At 35.0% G+C, this 15,091-nt stretch overlaps 1 protein-coding gene across 1 annotated transcript in view; it reads right to left on the bottom strand.

Moving 5' to 3' along the window:
- VWDE (von Willebrand factor D and EGF domains) overlaps positions 1-15,091 on the bottom strand; it is a 70,362-nt gene that overhangs the window by 38,811 nt on the left and 16,460 nt on the right. Inside the window, exons 7-13 of the mRNA XM_066240367.1 lie at positions 13,299-13,443; positions 9,445-9,662; positions 9,128-9,201; positions 7,472-7,742; positions 4,442-4,650; positions 3,319-4,286; positions 388-524 (exon numbers count right to left, since the gene is read on the bottom strand). Of these exons, the coding sequence (XP_066096464.1) occupies positions 388-524; positions 3,319-4,286; positions 4,442-4,650; positions 7,472-7,742; positions 9,128-9,201; positions 9,445-9,662; positions 13,299-13,443 (2,022 nt within the window). The remainder of the gene's footprint in view (positions 1-387; positions 525-3,318; positions 4,287-4,441; positions 4,651-7,471; positions 7,743-9,127; positions 9,202-9,444; positions 9,663-13,298; positions 13,444-15,091) is intronic.

The raw sequence follows: 15,091 nt of genomic DNA on the forward strand, positions 1-15,091 counted from the left end.
AGAGTGAGCTGTATGTAAATGAAATTGTTCCCATCTCTGTATCCTATAATTCATGTAGGATGTCTTAAATTAAAAATAATCTTCATTCTTCATATTTTTACATTTTAAGAAATAGAGAAGCTTACATATCAATCTTGATATTCTTTTAATTTCTAATTAGGACTGAAATAGTGAGCTAATACTTTAATAAAAATTATATAAAATAATAAAATAGAATTAACAACTAAGGAAACTTAAAGGTTAAATGACTTAATCATGTTCCTGTTCACATGTGGATATGATATCCTTTGGTATTGTGTTAATAATAGACACATCACATTATTCCAAATAAAATTAGTCTGAATAATTCATAAACTTAATTGTTTTTCACCTCTGTAATGAACATACCTGCAATTTAGTAACTTCACATTTAAATGAAGGTGATTCTGTGAAGCCATGACCAAAAACTCTTACCATCACACAATTGTATTTTCGAACATTACAGAATCCAGCATTCTCAAGCTCTATAATTTCAGGAACCTTGTCTTTGGAAAAGATGGTGACAAAATAAGACATATTTTCCTTAATGCTAGATAAAAATGAATTATTTTTAAAGCCCAAATTAAAAACATGTAAAATAATATTTCAATGTCTACCCCAAATATTATTCAGGACCTTAATTAAACTATTGAAAGTTTAGAGTGATCTAATATTACAAGAAGTGTTATCTACCATCAAACCAATAAAAATATATACTATTACAGATACTACCAGTCCCTAAACATATAAGCTTAATTATTGTTGCTATCAACTAAGAGCAAGTATTAAGAAATTACTACTACAATGGTCTGTGTTCTAGTTTTGCCATTTTGTTTTATGCCATAGATATAGGTATAAACTAATATAATATAAAAAATACTTTTTTTTTTTGTATTTTGCTGAAGTGAGAAGCATGGAGGCAGAGTTACAGACTCCCACAGGTGTCTGACTCTCACATGTGATCCACCCGGCAAGCCCACTAGGGGGCAATGCTCTGCCCATCTGGGGCCATTGCTTCCTTACAACTGAAGCCATTCTAGCGCCTGAGGTGGAGGCCATAGAGCCATCCTCAGTGCCAAGGCCAACTTTGCTCCAGTGGGTCTTGGCTGTGGGAGGGGAAGAGAGAGATAGAGAGAAAAGAGAGAGGAAAGGATGGAGAAGCAGATGGGCACTTTTCCTGTGTGCCCTGGCCAGGAATCAAACCCAGGACTTCCACATACCAGGCTGACGCTCTACCACTGAGCCAGCTGACCAGGGCCAGAAAAATACTTTTTAAATAAAATAATGTAGTTAGCAATGTAGTGTATTAAAAATTTTATATCCTCAATATAAGCTTTCAAAAGAGTTATCAAAATTTATGTCTTCTGCCATTGTAGTATTGTTGATGATTTGGGCATTATTGCAGTTCTACAGGCTACCATGGTCTTAGGTGTACTTCTCAGTCATAAAAGAAAAAACAATATTAACAGAGTTAATTTACCTTCATATGGTTATATCTCTAATCTTGGTAAGATCATATATACTGCTCACAAAAATTAGAAGATATTTTATAGCTTCATACTCATTTTGAAATATCCCCTAATTTTTTTGAGCAGTACATTATCTATATAAGCAAGATCTGTTTGTCAAAATAGATAAATGCAATATATAAAAGTAATTTCATCTTTTGTCTGAGTACTGGAAAAATAAGCAAATATAATTTTACTAGCAATAGGATACAAAATCATGTTATGTCTACTCAAAACCCTACAAATATTTATAAAAATGTTAGTTTATTCTTTTATATACTCAACAAATGAATACTCAGCAACTTTTATTTTTCTGGTATTATTCTAGCTATTGGGGATACAGTAATAAACAAAACAAAGTCCTTGCCTTTTTGTAACTTACATTCTAATATGGGAAGACAAGAAATAAACAATTGAAAAATAGAAATAAAGTATATTACATAAGCCTATTAAAATTTAAGTTTATTACATTCATGTCTTTGGAGAGAAGGTATATTAAGAGAGATAAAGACCATAGTGTTGTGTCTGAAAAAGTACTTCATTTAAAATAACCATGACAATATTCTCTTGTAATAGAATATTTGAACAGAGAAGAAAGGGAAGTCAATCATAAAGATGTGTAGTAGAAGAATGCTTCAGTTAGAGGGATCTGTAAGTACCAAGGTCCTGAGGTAGAAGTAGAGACTTGGCCTCTTTGAGGAACAGCAAACAGCCACCTGAAAACCCCGGACAGGAATGAGCTATAGAGAGCTTATTTATGGTAAATTCAGTGAGAGAAGGATCTCAGATTATGTAGGGTCTTCTAGATAGGGATTGTGAATTTTACTCAAGAGATGGACAGCCATTAGAGGGGATTAATTAAGCAGAAGAGTAATATGATCTGACTGACATTTCAAAGGTACCATTTTAACAGCTCAATGGAGAATAAATGTTGAGAGAATCAATTAATAATCCAGGTAAGGGATCATGGCAGCTCGGACTAAATTTGTAGCAGGGAAAGACATAAAAAATTTTTGAAGCTAAAAGTGGATATGCTAGTCAATTTATTAATGGATTAACATAGATTAACTCATGTATTTGCAAATGGGTTAGACATGAGGCAAGAGAGAAACAGAGAAATCAAAATAACCACAAAAATTTTGATGTGAGCAAATAGAGGACTAAAGTTTGCATTTACTGAGACAGAAGTCTGCAGTTGGAAAAGGGCAGGATGGTGATGGTAGAAAGAAACTCAGGAGTTATAGGGTTACTAGTTAATAAATCAAATTGATTTAAAAACTTCTTTTTCTAATATGTTGGGAGAAAATAGTTCCATGTAGATGGATGAGAGAAAAAACATAGGCAAATTAATAGTAGCACAATATTATAAACACAGGGCTTAAAAAATACTAAATTGGAGCTCTAGAAAAACTTATTCGCTGCCAGGAAAGGGACCGACTGTGTGCCAATCAATCCTTGAGGTCAAAGGAACCTGACTTTTTCAAGGAAGAGCACAGAGAACAAAGTGGGCGGAATGAAAAGAGGGAGGGTGAGAACAGTAGGCGATGAGTTTGGACAGATTTGTGTGCAAGATCATGTTGTGCCTACAGGCTCTCGTGGCTATTGTAAGTGCTTCAGCTTTCACTCTGAATAAGATGCACCACTTTTGGGAAACCATTATGTATTAATCAGTATAATTTGTTTTTTCTCCTACATTATCTGAACAACCTTGCTAAAACACGGAAGGTAAAAAAGAATAAAAATATTTTCATAATCAATATGCACCATCTCGCAGCTGGAGAGTATCACTTACCACGTGACTCACTGCAGTCATAGGAACTGAAACCCAGGGAGCATGCGCACCCCCAGTGCATACACTGACCATTGCCACTGCACAGATTGGGGCATTTCAATACCAAGAGAATGTCTTCAATCGATTCGCCATATTCTTCTGTGCCGTAGTTCCTCTCTTCCAAAATCCTCCTTTCACATTCATTTTCTAAAAGGGCCACACCTGCTTCTGCCCAGCTAAGATCATCTTTTAGGAGAATATCTTTAATGCACATATTTATAACGCTGTCTAGTCTCTTGCCAAGAAAGGCGAGACAGCGCCTTCCTATGCTGGAGTTGGCTAGAGTCTGCTGACACAGTGCGGAGGTGCTGTATTCCGTGAGGCCAGAGGGTGTGGGCCACATGGGGACAGACTCTTGTTGGACATCCTCAGTATGATCCTCAGGGAAAAAATAAGTAAACTCTTCTAGGTCACTGTGGCTGAGACTTTGGAAAGCGAACAAAGAAAGAAACTCAGAAAAGTTTTGCCTTTTCCATCTGTTTTGTTGATTCCACTCTGTTTCTTGGCTGTGGTTAACCTGGTCCCATGGGTGTGTCCCATTGTCCAGAGTTTTTGGTGCGTCTTGATTCTCATTCCCAGGATATTTTTGTAGATTGGAATCCAGTTTGGTTAGGTTCACATGCTTTCTTTCTTGAGAAAAGATATTCGAATCATTTTCTTCTTGAGATGTATGCTTGTTGATCCCTCTGACAAGAGCTTCTGAATTAATATATTTAGAGGTGACATCTAGTTCTGGTATCAAGGAAGAGAATTTAACATGAGTGAGGTCTTTGCAATCTGAAGCGACGTCTGACTGGGAAACACTGACTAGATGATTGGAAGGGGGATGCAAGGAAGTGGTGTCCAAGGAGCAGCCACAAAAGAACAGCTTCCCAGACGAGGGCACAGAAATTGGCATTGTGTCAAACAGGCTTTTTCCTGGCAAAATCCTTCCAGGTGAAAAACAGAAAAGAACAGTAATTTGGACAAACATGTTTTTTCCCCAGTAAGGTGTTACCAAAAAAAGCAGAGTATTGAGTCAACACTCATTTTAAGTCCAAAATTAATTTATACAATAACAAGTGAACATAATTTACTTTCTTACCTCCATTCATTAATAAAAGCAGCACAATTATTAAAAGTTTGGTCAATTTTTATCCCATTTTTGTCATGGAAATCATTTTCTGGGTTTTCATCAAAGGTGCCACAAAGTCCCAAAGTGTTTCTGAAATCTAAACCAGGGGCCCTGATTGTTAAACTCATGCCCCATTCACCAAGGTCAGCACGGATAAACGCTCCAGAAGAAAACCAGATCTGAAATATAAAAATAAGTCCTTCAAAATAATACTCAATATACATTAAGAAAAAAAGATATTAAAAAAGAAATTTATTTATTCCCTCAATATAAAAGGAAAGTAAAATACTGATTCTCCTTAGACTGTACCTTTCCTTTTAACGCTGTATGTCAAGAAAATGGGTTTTTGCATTTTGCTGACCTGTAATTTGATCTCCATCTCGATACTTTTATTGAGATAGTTTGTTCAAACTTCTTTCTTTAAATAATTTAAACTCAAGTGAAATGTTATACAGTCAAAACAGCTTTAAATGTTAAAAATAATGTTTACCAAGTCATGTCTCTGATAGTAATTATTTGATATTCCCCCAGACTGCTGAGTAATTGATATACACATATAAATGTAATTTCAGAAGGGTGCATTTTCCTAATCAGCATTCTCCTGTAGCCAGTAGGGAAATAGAATTGGAAGCCAAATTATAACAGAACATTGCTTGGAGAGTCAGGAATGAGAGCCCGAGTTTGTTGAGTCATCCTAATAGCTGTGTCATCTAACTGATCCTCCTCACAGGGCTGTCACCCTCCCAGATGAGGGACTTGGATGTACACGTTAAGAACCTCTCCCTTCTAAAAATCACTGAAGATATACATGTGTCTGTTCCTCTGACTCTACTTCCCCTTTTAATTTTTTTTTAACAGAGACAGAGAGAGTCAGAGAGAGGGATAGATAGGGACAGACAGACAGGAACAGAGAGAGATGAGAAGCATCAGTCATCAGTTTTTTGTTGCGATACCTTAGTTGTTCATTGATTGCTTTCTCATATGTGCCTTGACCGCGGGCTTTCAGCAGATCGAGTAACCCCTTGCTCAAGCCAGCGACCTTGGGTCCAAACTGGTGAGCTTTGCTCAAACCAGATGAGCCTGCGCTCAAGCTGGCGACCTCGAGGTCTCAAACCTGGGTCTTCCGCATCCCAGTCCAATGCTCTATCCACTGTGCTACTCCCTGGAAAGGCCCCCTTTAATTTTTTTAGATTTAAAAATTGCATCATTTTCTTTTTAGAAAAATGGTAAGTGTTCATCACAGAAAAATTATTTCAAAAGCAAATGGATCAATTATTACTACTCAATTTGAGGTAACTAATATTAGGATCTTGGTGCAAATCCTTCAAAATTTTCTTCTATATTTCTTTAATTTCTTTTCCTGTCAATAAATACATACCTACTCCAAAATTTTCATGACTACAAAGTGTTCTGCTATGTGACATTACTGTATTTGGGGTCTTGGTTAAATTCTTTTATTCATCACTGATTAATTGTAACTTTTCCCTCTTAAAAGGAGAGTTGCAGTGAATATCATGGAGGTTACGCACATCCTTAATTATTTTATTATAAGTTTTCAGAAGTAAAATTTCTTGAAAAATTATATACAGAGGTTTGATTTATATATATGTGAATAATGTATATTTTCTCTGGAAAGACTGTACATCTAACTATTGCAAATATTCTAGAGAAATGTATGATTTGCATTTCTTTGATTACTAATGAAGTTGAAGTATTTATATTTTCATTGATTATTTGTTCTTTTGGACATACATATCAATTTTATTTCTTTTGTGAATTACCTGCTTATATTATTCCCTCACTTTAACTGGAGTGCTGACTATATATTAGCGATGCATAAGTATTTTCTATGTTAACTGTATGTGTTACATATTGCAAATATTTTTCCCCTTTTTTGATATACATATTGGTTTTTGATGATGGAATTTAAGTATATAAAGTTATGCTAAAAATTCTTGTTCACCTAAGTATTATAAAAATATTTACCTACATTTTCTACTATTTCCATTTATGTGTAAATTTCATTTATGTGTAATTTACTTTTTTGGAAGATGACCTTAAAATACAAATAGTTAGATGATAGATATGAAATATTATTTAAAAATACTAATGACTATGTCATCTTTATTGCGTTTTGATTTACTAATCTCTTCTATGTATCTACAACCTATTCCTGAGGTAGAACCATCCACATTCATTTTCAAAAAATGACTAGTTATTCCTGAATATTTATTCTTAATTATGTATTTCATTTCTAACATTGCATTTATTAGGCACTGTCAAAAATAATTTTTATAAATAATCCACCAAGTTATATTAAAATCTTAAATAAAAACTTTATTTTTTTTAATTTTAAATGTTTTTATTGATTGATTTTAGAGAGAGAGAGAAACATTGACTTGTTGCTTCACTTATCTATGCACTTTGGTTCTTGAATGTGCCCTGACCAGGGATTGAACCTGAAACCTTAGCATTTCAGAATGAGGCTCTAACCAACAGAGCCAACTGGAGAGGGAAGGAATTTTAGATTTTTCAAAAATTTATTTATTGATTAATTTTTTTTGAGATAGAGAGGAATGGGAAGGGAGTGAGGTAGAGCGAGAGCAAGAGTGAGCAAGAGAGAGAAACATCAGTTTGTTGTTCTACTTATTTATGCATTCATTTGTTGAGTCTTTCTTGTATGTACCCTGATGGGGGATCCAACCGCAACCTTGGCTTATTGGGACAACACTCTAACCAACTGAACTACCCAGCCAGGGCAGGAGTCTAGATTTGACAAAGTTTTGACTATTGTGTCTATTTGTGTGTGGTAAGTGAAAAAAAATTTTATTCCTAAAATCAGTGTTATTTTCCTGAAAATTCCTAAATGCTATTTTCCTGAAAAAAAACCCTAGTGTTGAAAAAGATTGTTTTAAATTAATAGAGAAGAAAAGAAGTTCAGAAGAAATCCAAAATCTATAGAAAAAAAGAAAAAGTACTTTTAATAATAATCATACATACTGTGACTTTTCTTCCCAAGTAAGATTCACTTATCTTGAGATTGCTGGTTTCATCTTGTCTCTTTACAAATAAATATGGTTGTGATTCATGTAGCTGACCACCGCACATATCGAAAGTAACTATATCACCTTCTTCTTTGGCAACAAACCCACAGTTACAGGACACAGGAAAGTGAAGGTTTCCACAATACCACTGACGTACATGGACTTCAAAATCACGCGACATACTCTTATATAGCACAAACGTTCCCGTCTTGAAATTGTCATATACCCTATCATTAACAAAAGTCAATTGCATTAAAGAATTGGTATAAAATATCACAACAGTATGTCATAAACTAAAGGTGTGTGTTAAATTTATTTATATGCATTCAATACACTTTGCTGCAAGAATGAAAAATCCGTATTTCTAGTAGGATTACTTATCTTGAGCATTATTTTGTCGCACATTGAAGAAAACAGTGAGAAACACCCAAATCTCGCTTACTATTTTTCTTCCCTTTCAACACTTCTGTTAACCCCTGCTTCCTGCCTTCTCTTTCCACCCCTGCTTTAGTTTTCTTCATAATACCTGTCTCAGATACACCATATATTTTATTTATTAACTGTGTATATCTCTCTTCACCTATGCAAAGGTGAGCTCCGTGGGAGTAGAGTGTGCTATCTGTCTTTTCTCTGTGAACCCCCCGCCCCAGCATTTAGAACATGGTTTGTCACTTATTTGTTGGACAATTAAGCTTGTTGGATTATAATGGATTAAATTATTCACCACTATGTTTTCCTGAGGTTTTTCTACTAAAACATTTTATGTTTTTAATTATAACCATAAAAGATTCTTGCACATGGAATCAGTTCCTACAACTTTAAAGTTGGTCAAACTTTGGAGAATCATTTGTTATTGGAGGGGATCTGCATCTATGCACTAATACTGAATAATTTTACTGACAATGATCACTAAATTATAACTTTTTAAAAGAATGAATTACCTTGAAACATGAAAAAAATTGACTCAACAATGAAATATTCATATCATTTTCTTTAGTGACATCTTAATATCATAAATTCCCCAGAACATTTACAACTGAATTTAAATCCTCCTATAAAGATTTTAATAGTAAGATCACTATATTTCTTTTTGGTCATTTTGTCCATTTTGCTTTAAGTTTCAGAGATAGATATTCAGTTATTCATGATAACTAAAATAACTTTTCTCCTAAGTATCCTTGCCATGAATTAGAAGTAATTAGATTTTTAAATGATTATAATGTATTTAGTCATCTTGTCTTAGATCTTAAAGAGTATTTCAGTATCATATAGAAATGCAATATAGTATATATCTCTAGAGAAAATATATAATTTAATCATTGATAAAAATAGGATAAAATGATTGTCTGTATCTGTATCTTCATTTTTATAAATTCAGCCTCACAGCTAATCCATATATTTGCTAACAACTAAATTTTAAAGAAAAAATATTTCATACAAATAAATTAGTATTTTGAAACAAACCAATGATGTCCACATATGCCTTCCTTTTTAATCTTTCAGTGAATAGGACTAAGAAATAATGACATACTATGATGGTTTAAAAAATACCACAACAAAATCCAAAAGAGAAACAAACTATTAAAAGACAAAAATATTTTAAGAAGATTACCTGCCATCAAATGTAATAATATGTGGGTCAGTAAATGAATAGCAGTAAGCAGTTGGGACATCCTTCACACTGATCTTAAAAGCAAAAATATTTTCAGTAAATATTACCATTAATTGTTATTTAGTAATACACAATAAATTGCTTAGCATGCTCAATAAATTTGAATGAATTATTTTACCATAGTTATTGAAAAAAATCAATAAAAAATGAAATAACATTTAAAATTTTTGAAATGAAAAGTTTTCAAGGTCTAATAATTACATATACATAACATTTTTAAAGCTCAAGTTATAATGGTATTTTTGTGATCTGTTGACCTGGATGCTGTCTGGAATGTAGCTGTTCCACAGGAAATCCTCATTAACTATAGGTTCCACTATAATGTCTGTAACTCTGTTTCCATCTTGAGAAAAATCTGTCACAGCAGTGTAGTACACGAGGGCATGGCTACAGGTTCCGTTAGCACAGGAAGATGTCTGGTGAAGGTCCACACGACAGGAAGACAGTGCCAAATTTAAGCCTAGCTGTTCTTTACCTGTTATAAAAAGAAAAAAAAAACACATTGAAATATTTTCTAACGGAATATACCAACCAAAGCATGTTACTGGTTGATTAACATGGAATATTAAATTGAGAGATTACTCTTAAATTATTTTTTCTTACTTAAAAAATATGGTTGTAACATTAGTCTAAATAAAAGCAAAGCTGTTGAACTCTACCTGATCTTTACAAATAATCAACTTTAATATATACATATACATATACATATACATGCCTATTACTATTTCCAGTAAGTTTTTAAACCTATATGCACTGGAAAAAATTCAAAAGCAATATATTAAATTCACCTTTGCTTCTATAAAAACATTATAATTCTAACACTGTAGCATAATTTGATTTTATTTCTGGCTAAGAATAGGGCCTTGAGTCTAGATGTGTCTTAACATTTCTTAGGGCTTGTACTCATGTTCTATCCATTGAGCAATAGCAACGATTATTGAAACAGGGTTCGCCATCTTAAAAAACTAGAAAAAATTTTAAAAATTAAGGTAATCCCACACTAATAATAAACTAGTAATTAAGGTAATCCCACACTAATAATAAACTCTACATCTTTTCACCTCCCAAATGTCCCAATACTACATTTAGAATGTCAAGATGCTTTCTTGCCTAATGGAGCAAAGAACAAGAAAAAAATAACTTGAAAAGAAAATGGTAACAAGAGTAGAAACTCTAGGAATTTGCATAACAAAACAAAAAGAATAGATTCTTCCAAAAACTGTCTAGAAAGATAGTTTGTCCATACATCCAATTAATGATTACAAAATATTTCTGAGGATCTAAGAGAAAGAGGAAATTAAAAACTTTCTTTTTTCCACGCATCATTTTTGGGTAGACTGCACTAGATTCAAAATTCATGGAAAAATGTTTCTTTTCATGCACTTTTTCTAAGAATATATACTTATTTCATGCACATAAAAAATAACAGAAGCATCCAAAATCTTAAACAGTTCCCTAAAGTGAATATTAATTATGTATATATCTGGCTTAGACATAGTCCCTGACGTAATTTTCCTTGGTCTGTGGTATGAGGGACAAATATTGTTCTCCTTAAGCCTGTAAAAAAGTACATAGTTTTTGCAGAAATAGACTAGGAGACACCAACTTGTTCTTAATGAAAGAGGAAATATAATAAAAATACACTTAAAGAAATTCCTATTAGATGAGGAATACCTAGAATAAAATCTGGAAATTTTTCTTCAGAAAAAAATTATTTTTAATTGACAAAGAATCAGAACATGCAAACTTATGTAGGTGGGACATAAAAGTGAGACTAAGAGACATTGATAAGAGTGTGGTGGTTATGGGGGGAGGGGGGAGATGGAGAGGGAAAGGGGGAGGGGGAGGGGCACAAAGAATACTAGATAGAAGGTGACAGAGGACAATCTGACTTTGGGTGAAGGGTATGCAACATAATTGAATGACAAGATAACCTGGACATGTTATCTTAGAATATATGTATTCTGATTTATTGATGTCGCCCCATTAAAAAAATAAAATTATATATAAAAAAAAGAACATGCAAACTTCTAAAATGTGGGAATATATTTAGGCTGTTTTATTTATAGCAATGCATGACTTGTGGAAAAATTAAGAGCATGCAGATAAAGTTTAAAGCACATTTGTAGCTGAAGGAAATCTTTGCCTAATATAATTTTGGAAAATATCAATAACATTCATCACCCTTTTCTTATTATGCCTTATAAATTATAGTAAAATTTGCATAATATGTTGTCAGAAGTAGTTTGAAGTAGAATTGTGTCAGACCATCTTAGATAGAGGGTTTAATTTTATATTTGTGGGCTGTATCTAAAAATATAGTGTTGCTCATGGTGCTTCTAAAACTTGAGTGGTATTATTTACTAAACCTAGGTATTATCAACTAAGCTTGTTTACTGTCAAGTATCTTGGAATTGCCTCTCTTGCTTCCTTTTTCTACTTTAATGTCATCTCTCCTCCTGGGTTCACCATTCCCAGGATACTCGGTTCTATAAGCTTTTTGTTTCTCTGATTATTATTATTATTATTATTTTAGTGAGAGAGGGAAGGAGAGAGAGAGGAACAGACAGGAAGAGGTAGACAGGAAGGGAGAGAGATGAGAAGCATCAACTAGTAGTTGTGACACTTTAGTTGTTCATTGATTGCTTTCTCATATGTGCCTTGACTGGGGAGTGGGGATGGCTACAGCCTGAGCCAGTGACCCCTTGCTCAAGCCAGAGACCTTAGGCTACAAGCCTTTGGGCTCAAACTAGTGATAATGAGGTTATATCTATGTTTCTACACTCAAGCCAGAAACCTCAGTGTTTCGAACCTGGGTCCTTAATGTACCAAGTCAATGCTCTATCCACTACACCAATACCTGGTCAGGCATCTCTGATTTAATTAGTAATAATATAACATGAAGACCTAGATACATTTTATTTGGTGCATTTACTAAATAAAATATATCTTATGGTAAAAATGTAGCTAATAGATTTATAATCTCTCCGAAGGTTACATTTTAAACTATGTATCTCTTACATGCTTTGGTCTCTACTTCGTAGACTTAGTAGGACAAAAGAACCCAACCAATCCTATCACTGCTTACATGGTTTGCTGCCTCGTATTTTATCTTGTTCTGTGGAAGAATTTTAGGTGTGTGTATGGCTGTGACAGTGACATGTATGTGGCCATGTATCATAAAACCTACATAATTAGTCATTTAAATAGAAGAAATTTTTAAAAATCTTAAACATAAGTTTATGTGAGAGAGGGAGTGCAGAGAATGCATTATGAGATCCATGGTGCACAGGCTTTAACTTGTAGCATAACTTGTCACCCCTCACTCATTAGATATGATTTGGAAAATCTTAAAGAGCACTTTGTTCTTCAACTTTTAAAAATGAAGCAAAGAGAAGAATAATCAGGAGGATGATGAGAAGGAGGAGAGAAAGAAAAAAGGAAGAGATAGAGGAGAAAGAGGACAAGGAGGAGGACATTATTTCATTACTGGATTTTTTTTTTTTTTAATTCAGTGAGAGGTGGGGAGACAGAGATAGACTTCCACATGCGCCTTGATCAGGATCCACCCAGCAAGCCCACTAGGGGGTGATACTCTGCCCATCTGGGGCATTGCTTTGTTGCTCAGCAACTGAGCTCTTCTTAGTGCCTGAGGTGGACGCCATGGAGCCATCTTTAGCACCCAGGGCCAACTCGCTTCAATCAAGCCATGGCCACAGGAGAGGAAGACAGAAAGAGAGAAAGAGAGAAGCAACTGGGGGAGGAGTGGAGAAGCAGATGAGTGCTTCTCCTGTGTGCCCTGAACAGAAATTGAACCCAGGACATCCATATGCTGGGCCAGCGCTCTACCACTGAGCCAACTGGCCAGGCCCTGGATTTTTTTTTTATTTACACTTTGAGCCTAAAAGGGATAAACGTGGACTGCAATGTTGACTGCTCTGGTGATCATACATTTGGCTCAGTATTATTAACACGATTAGACTATAATTTGATGTAAATCCACAACACAATGAACTATATGAGAACACTTCAGTGATTTTTTTTCTATGGGAAAAAGCATTAGTCACTGTTTGAAATCTAATAATAAAATCGAATGAATTTAGTATATTACCTTGATCAACAGTTCTCAGTTTTAATGAGATTTTGCATTCCTGATCAAGCTCAGTGGATTCAGAACAAATGACAGGAACGGTGCTCTCTATCCGCAACTGGTATTCTTTTCCATCTTCTGATATAGTGCTCAATTCAGGCTGTAACTGGTAGAAGAAAATATGTAAAGCAGTCATGTAAAAATAGAACTTATTTCTATGCTATAATAATTTTTAAAAAGTTTTTTTCTCAGTAGGTCATATTTTCCTAAATGAGCTGGTAGTAATAATATTTTATTACTGGAATTTTTTTAAATTACACAAGATAAATGAAAACCAACCCCTTAAAAACATCAGCAACACACGGAAGAACACAGAGTTGTGGTATTGCTCTGAGTTTGGGTATTTGATTCTCCAGAACAGGGGTCCCCAAACTACGGCCCGCGGGCCATATGCGGCCCCCTGAGGCCATTTATCCGGCCCCCGCCGCACTTCCGGAAGGGGCACCTCTTTCATTGGTGGTCAGTAGAGGAGCATAGTTCTCATTGAAATACTGGTCAGTTTGTTGATTTAAATTTACTTGTTCTTTATTTTAAATATTGTATTTGTTCCTGTTTTGTTTTTTTACTTTAAAATAAGATATGTGCAGTGTGCATAGGGATTTGTTCATAGTTTTTTTTATAGTCCGGCCCTCCAACGGTCTGAGGGACAGTGAACTGGCCCCCTGTGTAAAAAGTTTGGGGACCCCTGCTCCAGAACATGGTAGTAATCAGTCTGGTTGGGCCTGCCTTAGTGATTCTGGTTCTGTGGTGGGCACTGGAGATTGGAAAAGAGAAAGATTCTTATCCTTTCATTTGTTTGCTAATGTTTACTGACACACTAATGGAAGAGACTATTTACCTTTAGGGGTTAATATCATTCCTAATATAAATATACATATAAGTATTTTTAACACATATATCAAAATATATATTATTGTCATCGGAAATATCTCAACCTTCAGCTTATTTTTCAGTCTCTGCTTTCCACAGTTGGAGTCAATGGCTTCTGAAATCTAGGACTGATTCCATCCTAGTTCATAGGCAAATCATCTCTTGAAGCAGGAAGTATTTTGTGTAGTCTTAGTTCTTGGCTAGATTTCAAAACAGATGCTTCTCAGTACGGAATACTCTTGCTTTAGCCTAATCAGAAACAGTTCCTGGGGGTTGACTGCTGGCCCTCGTAGTCTACTGAGTTCTCATCAATGTAGATCCAAAGATTTTGTGTTCTCAAGGTCTGGCTCTGCTTCCACTCCCACTGTGACTATGCTATTTTGACAAAGTTGTTGACCTGTCCTACTCCTTTCCCTGGTCTCTGCTGTATACAAATGGTCTTTATTCAGGAACAGGCTTTGTACTGGTTCTGAGTCTTCGTCTCACAATCTATCATTAGCCAATCTTGTCCTTGAACAAGATATGAACCCAGGTCAAACTCCAGTCCCATGGCTGGGACCCTGGAGGGTGCTCAGTGCTTGCCTAACTATATCTCTTTGTTTAGCTAGTGCAAGTTTTGCAGTTCATAAAGTCCACTGGGCCAATTATACTCTAGCCAGAGGCTCTAATACATGACTTGGTACCTGTTTTCCAAAATGCATGATAAGAACAAGAACAAGGCCCTGGCCGGTTGGCTCAGTGGTAGAGCGTCTGCCTGGCGTGCGGGGTGCCCGGGTTCGATTCCCAGCCAGGGCACACAGGAGAAGCGCCCATTTGCTTCTCTACCCCCCCCTCCTTCCTCTCTGTCTCTCTCTTCCCCTCCCGCAGCCAAGGCTCCATTGGAG

This window comes from Saccopteryx bilineata, chromosome 7 (genome assembly GCF_036850765.1).
Source record: "Saccopteryx bilineata isolate mSacBil1 chromosome 7, mSacBil1_pri_phased_curated, whole genome shotgun sequence".
Lineage (NCBI taxonomy): Eukaryota > Metazoa > Chordata > Mammalia > Chiroptera > Emballonuridae > Saccopteryx > Saccopteryx bilineata.